General features: G+C 35.3%; 1 protein-coding gene and 1 long non-coding RNA gene across 6 annotated transcripts in view; one reads left to right on the top strand and one right to left on the bottom strand.

Annotated features, from left to right (window-relative positions):
• Positions 1-7,506: 7,506 nt before the first annotated feature.
• The window catches only part of LOC125679064 (bridge-like lipid transfer protein family member 1), a 79,830-nt gene continuing 71,693 nt past the window's right edge, over positions 7,507-15,643 (top strand). For 4 of the 5 annotated variants that reach the window (XM_056157457.1, XM_056157454.1, XM_056157455.1 and 1 more), the window contains exons 1-5: positions 7,508-8,218; positions 11,428-11,571; positions 11,764-11,920; positions 12,259-12,325; positions 14,441-14,631. In XM_056157457.1, coding sequence (XP_056013432.1) covers positions 7,981-8,218; positions 11,428-11,571; positions 11,764-11,920; positions 12,259-12,325; positions 14,441-14,631 — 797 coding nt within the window. In that variant the 5' untranslated portion in view covers positions 7,508-7,980. Of the gene's footprint in view, positions 8,219-11,427; positions 11,572-11,763; positions 11,921-12,258; positions 12,326-14,440; positions 14,632-15,643 lie in introns of all 5 variants that reach the window. The other variant, XM_056157456.1, reaches the window with a different exon arrangement.
• On the bottom strand, positions 7,638-11,083 carry LOC130052434 (uncharacterized). Its single transcript, XR_008800789.1, has 2 exons — positions 10,930-11,083; positions 7,638-8,572 (listed from the first exon to the last, which is right to left on the bottom strand). It is a non-coding gene; the product is annotated as an uncharacterized LOC130052434 (long non-coding RNA).

Genomic DNA, 15,643 nt, shown 5'->3' with positions numbered 1-15,643 from the left:
ACAAATGTTATAAAAAGGTTATTAACTATCTACCATCAGGATATGGAACTATTCTCTTTAGAGAAGTCGAGAGGCATAGCCTTCATCGACTTCTCTTCGCAAGCATTCATATTTTGAATCTGGAAAACGTGTAAATGCCGGAGTCGGTGACGGTTTATGCTTCGATAGACGTTTCGACTCAGATGTGCCTGGATTTACTCATATAGACAACTTGCTTTCAAACATTTAACAGTAATGCACAAAACTGTCACAAGGAAATCAAAACTTGCTTTTAATCCATTTTCAACATGTCCCCTGTCCCGGGTTTACGTTAACTGGTCTTGGGAGCTGTCACAATAGGGGACCAGTTAAGAGAAAAAGCAGGCTTATGTAATCAGAGTTGTCTTGTACACGTATTCCAGATTCAAAATATGAATGCTTGCGAAGAGAAGTCGATGAAGGCTATGCCTCTCGACTTCTCTAAAGAGAATAAATATGGAACCAACTGTCACAAGTAACCGTCGTGGTCACGGCCCTATAGTCCTTTAAGACCAGGATCCAAGGATTAGAAACACCATAAGTAGCAGTGCATGATTTTACCAGATTTAAACTTGTAAATAGCGGCATGGACTCCCCCTCGCGCACATGCTTTTTATTCCAAGGGAGACAATGCCGTAGTAGCGGCCCTTCACCTCACAGGAGGAAGAACTGAATATATGTGGACCGAGCATGCAGCGAACTTAACTTAGTCCGGCATACTTCCTGATATTCAGTTAACCTATAAATATAATACAGATCAGTATGTGTAAAATTTGTACCCTATTTTTATGAGAGTAAAAAATAATATACCGACACGCAAACGATACGTAACCTTTATTTTTCGGTATTTTCCCCCCATTATTTCATTCAATACATCGTTTCAATTTCACGAGAGAGCTGCTAATAGAGGATACATATATATATTCTATGAATTTACAGCAAACCATCATCACTTTAGAAAAAAAAAATGTTAAGACTGAAGAAGTGGTAGCCATGGAAAATTTCCTATTTCAATAACGAATATGCCCCAATTAGTATTTCTTACTGCTTGAATTCTGCAATGCAGAGTTCGTCATGTTAGATCGACGCATTAAACACGCCCAAATCCACCAGAGACTCTACACGTTTTGCGTCTGGCAGTGACAGGACATCTCTTGATGTCACTGCCAGACGCAAAACGTGTAGAGTCTCTGGTGGATTTGGGCGTGTTTAATGCGTCGATCTAACATGTCCACACATGCTCTATTGGCGAAAAATCGTGACTGCATGGTTGCCAAGGTAACACGTCGCCATCCGTTTGGTGATAACAGGGCAATGCACGCCCTGTCATATGCAATCGGATATTGCCTTGTTTAAAAATGAAGTTGTGCTGTCATGCCAATACATGTATACCGTTAGCTGCAATAATGTAGCCCTATCCAATTTTTTTTTTAATTCTGACGTTTTCGGGATAGGGCTACAATTCCATAGGATCTCCGTAATGGTGCAAAATAATTTTATGAATAACCGATAATAAACTCTGTGTATTAGTCCCAAATGTTGTTTACACCAAAAGGAGTACCAACTTTGTGCTCGGGCATGTCTAATAAAGGTGTTTTCATTAAATATAATGTACAGCATGCAAAATTCTTCGTCTGCTCCGCCATGCTTGTTATCGCGAGATCTCGTAGGTGGATCTAATGAAAAACCTAAACATTGTCGACAATCAGCGCGAAAATGTAGTTACTCGAGCCACTTCGACAAAGAAAGGAAAATCATATTGTTGCAGAAAGAATTTACACTCTGCTGTTCGGTTTTTAACTTGATATTAAATTCAAACCTTTTCAATACCGACGAAATAGCTTTCGCCTACATACTTGTCCATTGATGTAAATACTACCTTATATGGCATATGCAAATGACTTGACAATCGGAAGTTGAAACTTCAGTACATCAAACATGGCGCACAAATATGAATCGAGAAATTGGAATTTATCGAAATTGTTGAAAACGGTAGAATAGAGCCTCACAAATCTTAAGTTGCAGGTTGTAAATTTATATATTGACTAAGAAACATAGAATATCATTTTATTTACGTAACGAAAGTCAGGAAATGTTTAGAATGAGCGCAAATGTTGCGGGAGTGAATCACTCCTGCATTTGCACCATTACGGAGATCCTAAGGAGTTGTAGCCCTCTCCCTAAAAAAAATCAGAGAGGGCTATATTACTGCAGCTAGTATACCGTTGACCTTTCAGAATGCCCTCCACAATGACTAAGCGGATTTTGCGGCCACTACTTAAAGAATCCCGCGTCACACCATAACATTACCACCACTAAACATATCTCCCTGTGAGGATCCGGGTTAGAATAGATCCGGGTTAGAATAGATCCGGGTAAGAATAGATCCAGAGTAGCCCTTGGTTGTCGTGAGAGGTGACTAAATGGGGCGGTCCTTCGGATGGGACTGCAAAAAACGAGGCCCCGTGTCACAGTAGGTGTGGTACGTTAAAGACCCCTCCCTACACAAAGGCCGTAAGCGCCGAGTATAGACCTAAATTTTGCAGCCCTTCACCGGCAATGTTGACGTCACCACAATGAGTGAAAAATTCTCGAGCGGGACGTTAAACAATACACAATCAATCAATCCTAAAACTGAATATTAAGTTTCAAAAACTTGTTATTGACGTTAAATATTATACAACCAACCAAACCTGTCATATTCCACCATACAGTTATCTGCTTAACTTTCACCGCGACGTCGAAAAACACGCCAACACTCATGTAAGCGGTAAAGTGTTAACTAATTTTTACTGAGAGAAGAGTACAAGCGCCATCTTCGCCTAGGAAACATATTTGGACGTTTTCGTCGCAGCCATTGGAGTCTGACGTCACGTCGATAACAATACGCGATTTCTAAGTTGCGCAATAGTTGTTTATCTTTGTACGGTGAGACGCAAACTGTATTTTCGTTTATACTCGGCGGGTTCAAATGCTTATCACTGCGTCTGTACATTTATATTGCTGAAAAGATTATTACCAGCTGTACAATGCAAACACCCAAACTTAAGGGAAACGCATTAGATTTGGTAAGTTTATGAGTATTTCAGAATAAAATAGCCCTTAGTGGGCGAGTTCGGTTAACTAGTACCCGAGTTGCAACCGAACAGGGACTTTCAACTCTTATTTGACTGTTGTACGTGACGCAGTTGTGCGCTACTCAACCAACCGTGCTTTCTACGATGGTTAGGCTAAGTGTGATTACCGTAGCAAAATATGTTGCAATGATACTGCGCATGCATATGTGTCAGTTTTCAAACGATTTATGTGATTAATTGGTTGGAGTATTATACACGGGAGTAAGAAAGAACAAAGGAATTTTTACTCCTGTTACTCGGGTACGAACTGAAGTCGCCCGTGCATGTGCTAATGGAGGTATGATTTGATGTCTCGTACAGGAGAACGCGGAATATGACAGAGTCATTCAACTGAGTTACCTGGGATATCATGTAATTCAAAATAACAATAAATTATCAATATTAAAAATCATTAAAGTTTACTTGGGGTTGTGTTTTCCCTTTGAGTGTCATTATATCAGAATTCCATCGTTGCTAGCCACGCTTACTGAATCTGGGAGTACGTACCGTACCTCAAACACTGGCTGTATGATCAACGAAATCATAAATTTTTCATGAATATTTATGAAATGACACGATCATTTTTTAACCAATCACAGACACGATAACATATTTCGATATTTTAATGGTTGCACCACAGTGGTAAAACGTCTGTTTAGAAATAATAACACACAAAAGAGTAGAAGCTTAGATATCTTTCTTTTAGAAGCAAGTCAAGTACATGTATATAAAGTATAGCTATTACATGAAACCCGTCGGCTATGCTTGCAAATTCAGTATAAATAAACTTATTTAGATTGGATACTTTTATCTTTTTCCAAGTCGGCAATCCTCGGATTATTCCGCTACAAGCCACGCGATGACCCCCGAGTGTGTGTGTGTATGCGTGTGTGTTTTCCCATGACAAATATTAAGGGGGCTCCCCGATTGGTTGATATATGTGAAGGAGGAATAGTACACCAGAAAAATTTGATATGGATGACATATATAATATCAATATTTTGAAATTGAAAACTTTCAAATTTACTTTATCTAGTTTTAAAAAATGCAGTTTTAGTAGAAAGCAATCGGATTTCGCATGCCGGATTCGAACCCGCAATCTACAGTTCAGCAGTCGGCGTGTTAACCTTTTGAGCTACTCAGCTAGAAAAAGAATTTTGAAGGAAATAGACAAATATTGCTGATATTTTTATTTTCAACCATGTTTTAAAAGGAAGTCAGCCATTATGACGATGTAAAGTACCTCCTTAATAATACAGCCATGGCATACATGTGGTGTGAGGACACAACGCATGTTTCTAAACTTTTTCATTTTTTTCAGCAAAATTAATTCTTTTCATGCCTAAAACTACTTTAAATGCGTTTTAAATGAAATATTTTGCGCAGTTTTCGAGTTTGAAAGCGATGAAATTCAAATCTTCCGATATGCATATTTACTTTCGCTATTTTACGCGCCTTTATGTGTGACGTCATATGCGCCCTCGGGTTTGAAAACATCTATTAGCCATTTCATAAACAGATTAGATTTAATCGACAAAAAACCAATTATCACGTTAACAGCTTGTAAATAACATTGCATTGAGATGTTTGTGCAGTGCTCGGGTGTACTAGTTGTCGGTAGAAAGGATTTAGACAGTATTTTTCGAAGGAAGGTACGAGAAAAAAGACGTGGATAATTTTTTTGTTGGAGCAAGAACTTTACCTTAAAAAACCCACCCAGTCACCTTTTCAAAAACCGCTTGGACAGAGACCCTGACAAACTGCGAGAAAATGGATATATCGAAGCTATAAGCACTGATAGGCCTTACATTCTGTTTTGGTCTTCAAATTCAATACGCACTCGGATCAACTGACCTTTATGTAGCACCAAATTAACATAAACTCAAATAATTGAAGATATCTTTAATTATTTGAAGATATCATCAATTCCATTATTGCTCTCATCAAATGAATTAATGCGCGCTTCAATTCAATTATTGCTCTCATCAATTGAATTATTGAGAGCAATAATTGATTTAATGCGCGCATTATTATAGGTTAAAAACTTTGTATGGGAAAATATGACGACCGAGTTTTTTGGCGCGAGGTCCGTTCACGACAAAAAACGAGGTCGTTATATTTCCCATACAAAGTCTATAACCTTTTTATTATATACTTTCAATTTCATTTAGAAACTAACAATAATTTTATTTTTAACAATAACTTTATCGGTTTAACTGAGTAAAAGATGAAAAACACGAAAAATTTGAAAATTAACGGCGTAGAAATTTGATTGTGACGTAATGTTTGCGGGCCGGAAAGTTTCCGGGCATATATCGTGTGACATATGCCCGCAAACTTTTATAGAAAAAAGAAGAGATGAAATTGAAAGTATATAATAAATTCAATTATTGCTCTCTTCAATTCAATTGATGAGAACATCAATTGAATTAATGAGAGCAATAATAGATTTATTGCTCTCTTCAATTCAATTGATGAGAGCATTAATTTCGTAGAAATATTGCGCGCAATAATTGATTTAGAGCTCGGTATAAATAATTTGATGATCTCTTTAATTCAATTGAAGATATCTTTAATTATTTACAATGCTTTTGTATAAGGAATTAATGCGCGCATCAATTCTTTTAAAGAGAGCAACAATTCAATTAGAGAGATCATTAATTCAATTGTGGATATGTTGAATTGAAGATATCTTTAATTATTTAGTTGCTCTCTTTAAAAGAATTATTGCTCTCTTCAAATGAATTAAAGATATCATTAATTCAATTGAAGAGAGCAATAATTGAATTAATGCGCGCATTAAATCAATTATTGCTCTCATCAATTGATTTAATGCGCGCATTATATCAATTATTGCTCTCTTTAATTGAATTGTAGCGCGGATCAATTCAATTGTTGATATCATTAATTTGAAGATATCATTAATTCAATTAAAGCGCGCATCAATTGAGCAGAAGAATTAATGCTATTATCAGTTCATTTAATGTGCGCAATAATTCAGAATTGAGGATATCATTAATTATTTGAAGATATCTTTAATTCAATTGCTGCGCGCATCAAATGAATTAATGATATCTTCAAATAATTGAAGATATCTTCAATTATTTGAGTTTATGTTAATTTGGCGCTCCATAGACCTTCACCTTGTAACAACATATATCGACGATACAATGTACATGTAACTTCTACCAACTGGTAGATTTACAAAAAAATTAAAGATACAAAATAATTGAACTAGTTTGCAACGATAATCAGAATTTATGCAATCATTTGCAAAAAAAGTTTATGAAAGCATGTTTACGACTAAGTAAAAAGATATTTTTATGAAACTTTGTAAACAAAACTCCAAAATTATGCTTTTAAATTACAAAAGAAAATTAATATTTTTTTCTGACGAATAAACGAGTTACTAACATTGTCTACGACTTTTTGGTACAACCCTCGTATATTTTTATGCCCCCGAGATGGAAGATCGGGGGGGGGGGGGGGAATATTGTTTTTGTCCTGTCTGTCATTCAGTAATCCTCTCATTCTGTAATTCTGTCTGAAACTTTAACCTTGCTAATAACTTTTGAACAGTGGAACATTTTTTATCCAGTGACCTTGACATTGGAGTTTGATCTACTTTTTGAAAATGTTAACCTTGCTTATAACTTTTGAACAGTAAGTGGTAGAGCTTTGATCTTTCACATGAGTATTCCTTGTGACAAGACCTTTCCGTTGGTACTAAACTTTTTGACCTTGACATTTGACCTACTTTTAATTTTTTTTTTTTACATTGGTCATAACTTCTAAATGGTAAATATTAGAGCTTTCATATTGTACATGAGCATTTCTTATGACAAGATCTTTCCACTGGTACCAAGATATTTGTCCTGAGACGTGACCTTGGCCATCTTCGGAATCGGGGGCATTTGTGTTTCACAAACACATCTTGTCATTCTCTAGAAAAAGCTTACCTTTCACATTTAATGATATTTAAGCATGTTTACAATCATATTATTGATATAAAAAAACATCTTTTTGAGCTTTATAAAAAGGTGGTCAAAATGGAAATGTCTTTTTAAATGACTTTATTTTTTCAAATAATTTAATATTGCTGTTAAATCAAAACATAGTCGTGCTATTTTTTCTCAGAACTGGTTTGAATGCATGGATGAAAGTTATCTTGTTTGTTTACTTATGTTCTAAAATGCGATAAAAAAATAAAGATAAAAGATAGAAAAGAATTTATGCAACCATGCTGTTTTCCGCTTGCCGGAAAGGCCCGAAAAGTTGCGATTACAATCTGCTGTCAGTTCAAGTGTCTCCTTGAAAGATGAACCTTAAAGTTTCCGAACCATTTATCTGTTAACACTGCCTTTAGGTTGGCAATCAGCAACCTTGTAATTACTTGTAGTCTAGGGCTATAATTAACAGCCATCATTCGTCTCTTCTTTTTTTTAAAATCCGGAACAGTGGGGGTATGTTTGAGTTGGTTCTTATTCATTCCAGTTTAAGTGTATTTCCGGTTTGATTACTCAAATAGATCGATGTAAGACGTTTCCTGAACTTCTGTGTACAACTTGAAGTAAACGTCAATACGTGATGTGAAAATGTGTAAAATTCATTAGGGTATGCAGCAACATGAAAATTATGTGTGCTGCACAGAACTTTTCAAACTTACTGCAACTTTACATTCCACCGGCCAGTAGACATGATAGAATGAAACGAATTGCGTCGGCAAATGCAGTATGTGACCACAGTGCGCAGTTGTTGCGGTTTGGAGGTGTTTAAAGTGGAAAGTTATGTGTACACACAATAGAAAGTAATACTCACAAGGAAAACAACACTGAATAGCATCGTCATGGAAATCGACCAAGTTAATCTGCAGGAAACTGCCATGAACAAAACGAATGAAGATGACTCTTTCATTCGAGACATCCAAGACAATCTGCCATCGTCATCCATTTATGTTTTTTTCCTGTCCATAGTTCTTGCTCAGACCTGGGTTTTGTACATCACTCTGTATAATTCGCGAGTATTTGGGTTAATAATTACTCTGATCATCAACAAGTTTGTGAAATATGGGCACATAAAATTTGGTATGTATACAATGTAGAGCGTCAATGGCAAATAGATATGATACTAGATAAACCCAATTGATATATAGATGCATGTGTATTCAAAAACATACATTAGAATAAATGTTTATTTATCCATACATAAATACCAAGGATAACCCTTGAAAGCTTATTTCCAATGGGGTCCTTTAATGCATGGATGTTGGTGTTAGGGGGGTCATGATGTGGGAGGAAACCAGAGTACCTGGAGGAAACTCACGTGCCATACCCTTTCACCACTGCCGATCATGGAGTTTGAACTCGCACTCTCATTCCAAATCCCATCTCTACAAGACGAACTAGGCAAAATTCGTTCCTCCCATGGCGACCCACTCACTAAAAAAAAAAAACGGAATTATTTCCCTCTGGACACTGTAATGAGCCACTCAGTTGAGTCATTCAAAGTAGCTGTTACAGCTTCATTTCATTAGAACTAATCTATATCTCACACTGTAGAGGATTTTAAATTTTTAACCGTCAAATCTTTTGGGTTTTTTTATCTAGCAATCGCTACGACCTTCATAAATGTTCCAGGACCAGAGCTGCCAACCCTCACGATTTTGGTGTAAGGCTGAGTGAAATATTCTCGAGAGGGACGTTAAACAATATTCAGTCATAAAAGATCTCCAGCGGCAGGGGGGCTTGGCGGCCCCCTGACCCCTGCCTTACTATTTTCCAGTTTATAATATTGGCAGCTCTGCAGGACCGTTGCTATTTAGTTTATATGTGATGGAGCCACAAATCCATAATCCCATTGATTTTGGAATTTTTAGTTCAGATTGGGAGTTTTTCAAGCAACATACAATCACCGGTCTTTGTTTTAATTAAAAGAGAATACTAACATCTCGACTTAGTTATTCTACACTAGACTAGTAATGGGATACATGTTTCACAATGCAATGCTGTTATTTCCCCATGAATACAGAGTGCACACAGCACTATTCAGTCCTACAATATATGGAATATTTAAAATAGAAAGTTTACTATAAATTCTGATTTTAATAAATTGCAGGTTAAGGAATTTTTCTAAGAATTAAGTGTAATTTCTGAAAAATTAATATAATTGTAGTTGTACAATATTTTTGACACTTATGACATTTTTGTGTCCCTTTTGTGACTTTTTCGCATGTATATCTTTGTAAATATTAGTTCTCGACTTACTTAGAACAGACATCTTTACACATTAATTTTTGTCAATATTTTCAATGACCAAAACATTTTATATGCTTGAAATTGAATATACAAGTCAATGCACATACATTATTAACTTATCATTTCACACTATGGATAAAAATTCTTGTTGCTAAATGTTATTATACATCAGGTACCAATGAACAGAACATGTTAATCATGTCGAATCCGTATATCTGGTGTAATCTTTCTGGGTTTTTTTTTCGTGTGTGATTCAATCTTATGAAAATTAGATTTTGTGTAAATCTACTCACATTTAATTGTACATTGCACATCATGATCTTCATTGCAGTTACTTAAATATACACAAAAATAATTATCAGGCACATAGCAACAAGGACTCTGCCCCTTTTATCATTACATTCATAAACAATTTTGATTCAAAGTAGGTTATTTTTACGTGTAGAGTTGAAGGCTATCATTTTGTCTCATCAAGTAGAAGAAAAAACATGTTGAATTTTGGAGGGTTGATATTGATTTTAAGGATCTTAAAAATGCATGCATGATTTGCACACCCTTAACATAAAATTGCCTTTGCTATTGTATTGAGTGGTTATCTGTGTATAAAAGCTCTAGTTCCATATATTTCAGTCCAGTCAAGTGTAAACATCACTTTTCAGTGGTGGTTAGTATAGTGTAAACATGCTATCTTATTTTCAGTGGTGGTTGGGGTTGTGTAACCACTATGCTATCTTATTTTCAGTGGTGGTTAGGGTTTTGTAACCACTATGCTATCTTATTCTAAGAGCAGACTGACATTTACACGATACATTCAACAAAAGGTTTAATTTGTCACTTAAGCTATCTGCAATATCTTAAACTATCTATAATTCATCGAATATTTCTAGTAGAGAATTGAATGAAAGTCATTTTTGTCATTTTAATAATGATGCTGAAAAATTACATCTGATTTGATGGAGCTCAATCATATGTGACAAAACTATATAATATCAAATATTACATGTATACATATTCTAAATGCAGATTGCATTGATTTGTGTAAGAATTATTTCATTTCAAAGAGAAACCCATGGATAAAATCCTGCCTTAAATGCAGTATTACCAAATTACATTGTACCCACAAATTTGGCAGGAGGCCAGTGGAAGTGAAACTCTGAACAAAGTCTAGTAATTTTCTCTCTGAAGATAACATAAACTCATTACAATGTTCAAGACAAATTCTCCTTTCATTTTCTTACATATACTTCATAGTCCTTTGATAACACTTGCATGAAATGAAAGTAGGTTTTTGAATCATTAACTAGTGGTGGTTTATCTCTCTTTTTTTTATCGAAAAGGCCAACATGTTAGTTATTTTAGGTCACCCTCCAATATTAAATTTTGCTGTTATATAATAATTCTTGATATTGAATTGCACAACTTGAAGTACACACTGCTCTTTTAAAACAATTATTCAGGAAAAATTCCTATTCACAACTTGTAAAATTTATCTAGCAAAAAAGTACATTATAGCCATCGAGCAAGGCATACAAGTTTGTTACCACGAGCACTGCCAGGTGCTTGAATTTCAGATTCCATCCTTACCACACCCTCCATAAGTACAAAGAAGAAAGTTGTCTTATTCTTAAATAGAAGGTGTGATAAGAAATCTGATGTATGGTTATTCATCTGAGAAATAAGTCGGCCTCGTCTCATACTGAAATGCCCAATCTGATTGAGAATTCTGGGATTGGTTTACCTGTCATGTTTTGATATGACCCCCCAAGGTGATTACATCCTGCAAACTAAAATCAGTGATGTACAAAACAAAATCTGGAAAGGGGGGGGGGGGGGCACAAACAAATTTCAGGGGACAGGTATAGTTTTCCTTGTCTGTCAGTGTCGTTCTAGCCAGAGCTTTGAAAAAAAATTTGCATATGACTTTTGTAGTACATGCTTATTTGTAAGTAAGTGTGAGGTATTCTTCAAATAGGAGAAAAATCACTGGGTAACTGAGTAAAATGTTATTTTTAAATGCGGACATCAAACAACTTTTTCAGGATCATTCACTTTCTCGGTGTTGTCTGGGAAAATCATGCTGCGAGATTTTCATTATATAACGGAAGATTTCTCTGTAAGGATACAATATGGATGGATTATTTTTAAATGGTGGCAGAGATATATCCCAAAAGATATTAATGAAGGTAAGTACTGATAACACAAAATGTACGTCTGCCAAGCAAAAATAAAGTGTTGGAATTAGATGTTGCCATTTTAGTGCATGTGTTTGGGAAAACATTTAACAAAGTTCTGCGTAAATGTTTATACAAATATACTATGTATGCATAAATGTTTATATTACAAATATACTACATAGAGCTTCTTTGCCTTTTCAGATTTATCTCACATGGAAACAAGGGTTCAGATGTTTTTAGATGGTTTTCAAATTCATGTCTACAATAAAGTTGGTACTTATGACAGACTTGACAAATTGTTTGGTGGTGTAGTAGATTTAAGTGAACCAGTGCAGGAAACTCAAAATACCAGGAATAGGTGATTAGTCTTATTTCCTTATGAATCTATTATAAGTAGATATTATTATAGTGATGTTTGTTTTGAATAGTGTTTGTATATACATAGTCACAGCTGGGAAACAGTATCACCAGAGTTAATACTGATTGTGTTTGAGTTGTACACATATTTCTACACCTGTTGTCATTTTATCTATTGAAGTGTAAATATTGGACATGCAGGTGGGATTTGTGTTCTTTTTAATGGCATCATTTAATGATTAAATCTATTGTTAATCGACAACATGTAAATTGCTGTCAGAATTCTGCAGCAGACTCTGTGTCATGTTGTAATACTCAGTGTTTGCTTATTGATTTTAGTGGCTCAGCTTTATCAAATGTAAACTGGAGAGACCTTATACCAGTCATCAAAGTGGAGATGTCATCAGTAAGTGTATTTATAAGTATATCCACATATTAAACAGATACAAAGTGGAGAGATCATAAATAAGTCTATTGGTACATCCACATGTTAAACAGATACAAAGTGGAAAAGTCATTGATAGTAAGTCTATCAGTATATCCACATGTTAAACACATACAAAGTGGAGATATCATCAATAAATCTATTGGTGTACAGTGAAACTTCTCTAAACCGCCCGGCTGTCAGACCGACAAAAACGGCCGGTTTAGAGGGGTGGCCGGTATATCGAGAATTTAGCATTTATAGAGACATTTCAGCTCAATTTTTATTAAATATTTCATTGACATACCACAAACCATATAATATGGTGTTCAAGGACTATTATTTCACTATTGGAAATAAAACAAAATCATTTACTAACATGTTTATTTTCAATTTATAGCACTAAAACTAATTAACCATGAATACACATTTTTATATTGACATGCATAGATAATGGAAAGCAGTCCGTTTAAATAAAACTGCATTTGATATATGTATAGAAATTTGTAGACTAGCAGCATTTATGTAGAATTTCTGCTTATGTTTTAATAAACAAAACAAACACATAGCCATTTGATTACTGCAATTAATACACAGAGTAGGTACTTCTCACTTTGATATGGGGATCTATGATCAATTATCGGTGGAGGTCAAACTAGTCAGCTTGTACCTACAGGTAATTATTACAAGAAAGAGTCTTGTTGCAATCATCTAATTTTAACTAAAAATTTATAACAGGATACATAAAGAAAACACAGAGGCCTATTATTGGAATTCCTCTTACTTATAAAAACTTTGTTTACGTCCATTGCTTATATCGTTAACAAATTTGTTTTGACATTGATGAAAAGTACAGTAGTAAATATATAATTTTAATTTAGATGTTTCTTAGGAATTTTAAGTCTATTTAACCCCCCCCCCCCCTGGGTTTGTTGTTTATTAACTTATATCCATTGTGTAACAATATGGCGTATTGATTGTATTCATTCAATATGTGCATATCTGTTTATGACATTTCCTACAGAAATTTGAAAGGGTCACTTAGATTAACCAAGCACCAATTAACATCCTGGTCAGCACAGGTACACTATAGAACATATAGAGGCCACTTGTGTTTTTCACACCTCCGGTGGATAATTTCCCACCTGGCTGGTAGGTCAGTTATTTTTCACACCTGGCCAGTCTTAATCATCCCTCTGGCCAAAATTTTCTAGTCTTCAAATAGTGGCCGGTTTTATAAGGGTAATTTACACATGTTTGTTAACAATTGTACTTTAAAAAGTGGCCGATGTCCGGTTTTCAGGGGTGGCCGGTTTTGTGAGACTTTCTTTGTAAGGAAAAGAAAATGTTAAGTTTTCTGCCGGGACTTTGAAAATCGACCGATATTCAGGGAGAACCGGTTTTCTGAGGGGCCGATATTCAGGGAGAACCGGTTTTCTGAGGGGCCGGTTTGGAGAAGTTTCACTGTATATATCCACATGTTAAAGAGATCTATACAAAGTGGAATTGTCATCAGTAAGTCTATCAGTATATCCACATGTTAAACATACAAAGTGGAGAAGTCATTGATAGTAAGTCTATCAGTATATCCACATGTTAAACACATACAAAGTGGAGAAGTCCATTAGCTTAGGGTCTATAAGTACATCCACATTTTAAACAGATACAAAGTGAAAAAGTCATTAGTAAGTCTATCAGTATATCCACATGTTAAACAGATATGAAAAATGGAAATACATCCAAGACTTAAACAGTTGCAAAGTGGAGAGGTCATCAGTAAGTCTATTAGTGCATCCACATGTTAAACAGATACAAAGTGGAATTCTCATCAGTAAGTCAATCAGTACATCTACATGTTGAACAGATACAAAGTGGAGGGATAATCAGTATGTAATTCTATAAGGTTATCCACATGTTAGATATAAAGTGGAGAGGCTATCCGTAATCTATTGATACACTCTTGATTGTACATCCATATGTTGAAATGATAAAAAGTGGAGAGGACATCAACAAGTTGAAGGAAATTCAAAGGAAAGCATTCAGATTGAATAATTTGCACTTATTTGACAATTATCAATGATGTATTTCCTCTTTCAGGGAAGAATCATATTTGGAAATCACCTCGTCCCTCACTCCCTGATTTTTAGTTTTGAGGATGGGCATTTCACCTATACCACTAAGCCCGCCTCCACCCCTTTTGATCAGTTTATGCACGATGCCACGGGGAAGGCGGAGAATTTCAAACTCATGTTTGTTCAGAGTAACAAATACAACGGTCCACTGGACGAGTAAGTACACAACATTGGATAATGTCCTTTCATTCACAACGAAGTAGCTATCTTATGGATGAGGGATTCACGTGAATTGTTTTGAGAAGGAAAAGTTTGTATTTGAATTTATGTGTTTATTATAAAAACATCTTAGAAACTGAATTCAGAATAACAAGTCTGGAAGAAATTATTATCATATCATACTGTTTTGTTGCTCTTATGTTTTAATATGTTGATGATACCTGGTGGCCTTAAAGACCCAATTTTAAGTTGACACCCCCAAATTGTAAGCTGCCTGCCAATCAAACATTTAACAATAGATCTCAGGTGGAGTGACATCTGCAGACACTGTGTTCTGGGGCTACCCCAGAGAGGTGTTTTGATAACAATAACAGCCAGTATCTACTGGCATTCTTTAGATCTTGGGGAAGTCCAGTATACCTGAGTTTTGATATCAATGACCTGTCCACATCTGCTATTTTCTTGTAATTCAATTCTTTTTAAAAAGGCCCCTGAACAATGCAATTTCAATATAATTGTAATTTTCCCCCTCTATATACCTGTACATGTATTATAAATTACACAATCAGAAATCAAACAATAATTTGCACAATAAGTTTTAAAACTTGTAACCTATTGAAATAATTTATGTCATCAATTTATGATACCTCCATATTTATAACAGAAATTATTCATTGAGTCAATGACAGAGAGAGAGAGAGAGAGAGAGAAAGAGGGGTGGGTGTAGAATGTGTGTCAGCTACCCTTAGGAATACAACCATTATTCAAACACTATGACCACAGAAACTCTGCAGAGGTCCCTGAGACAGGTCCTGTGTATATCAAAACTATTAAAAAAAAAACATGGACAGGTAGATTTCTGCCATGTTCTGCCTCTGTGTATTTCTTTGAGTGCCACTGGATATAGCAATTAACACCTTGGTAGACCCTGGCCACTCCAGGTAAATAACATCTGGCCTGGAGGTTATAAAACTTTTACCGTACTCATACTCAAACTCGTACTCCGTGC

This window comes from Ostrea edulis, chromosome 2, assembly GCF_947568905.1.
Source record: "Ostrea edulis chromosome 2, xbOstEdul1.1, whole genome shotgun sequence".
NCBI classification, from domain to species: Eukaryota; Metazoa; Mollusca; class Bivalvia; order Ostreida; family Ostreidae; genus Ostrea; species Ostrea edulis.
The sequence above is the reverse complement of the archived record's forward strand: the minus strand, read 5'-3'. Positions and strand labels throughout refer to the sequence as shown.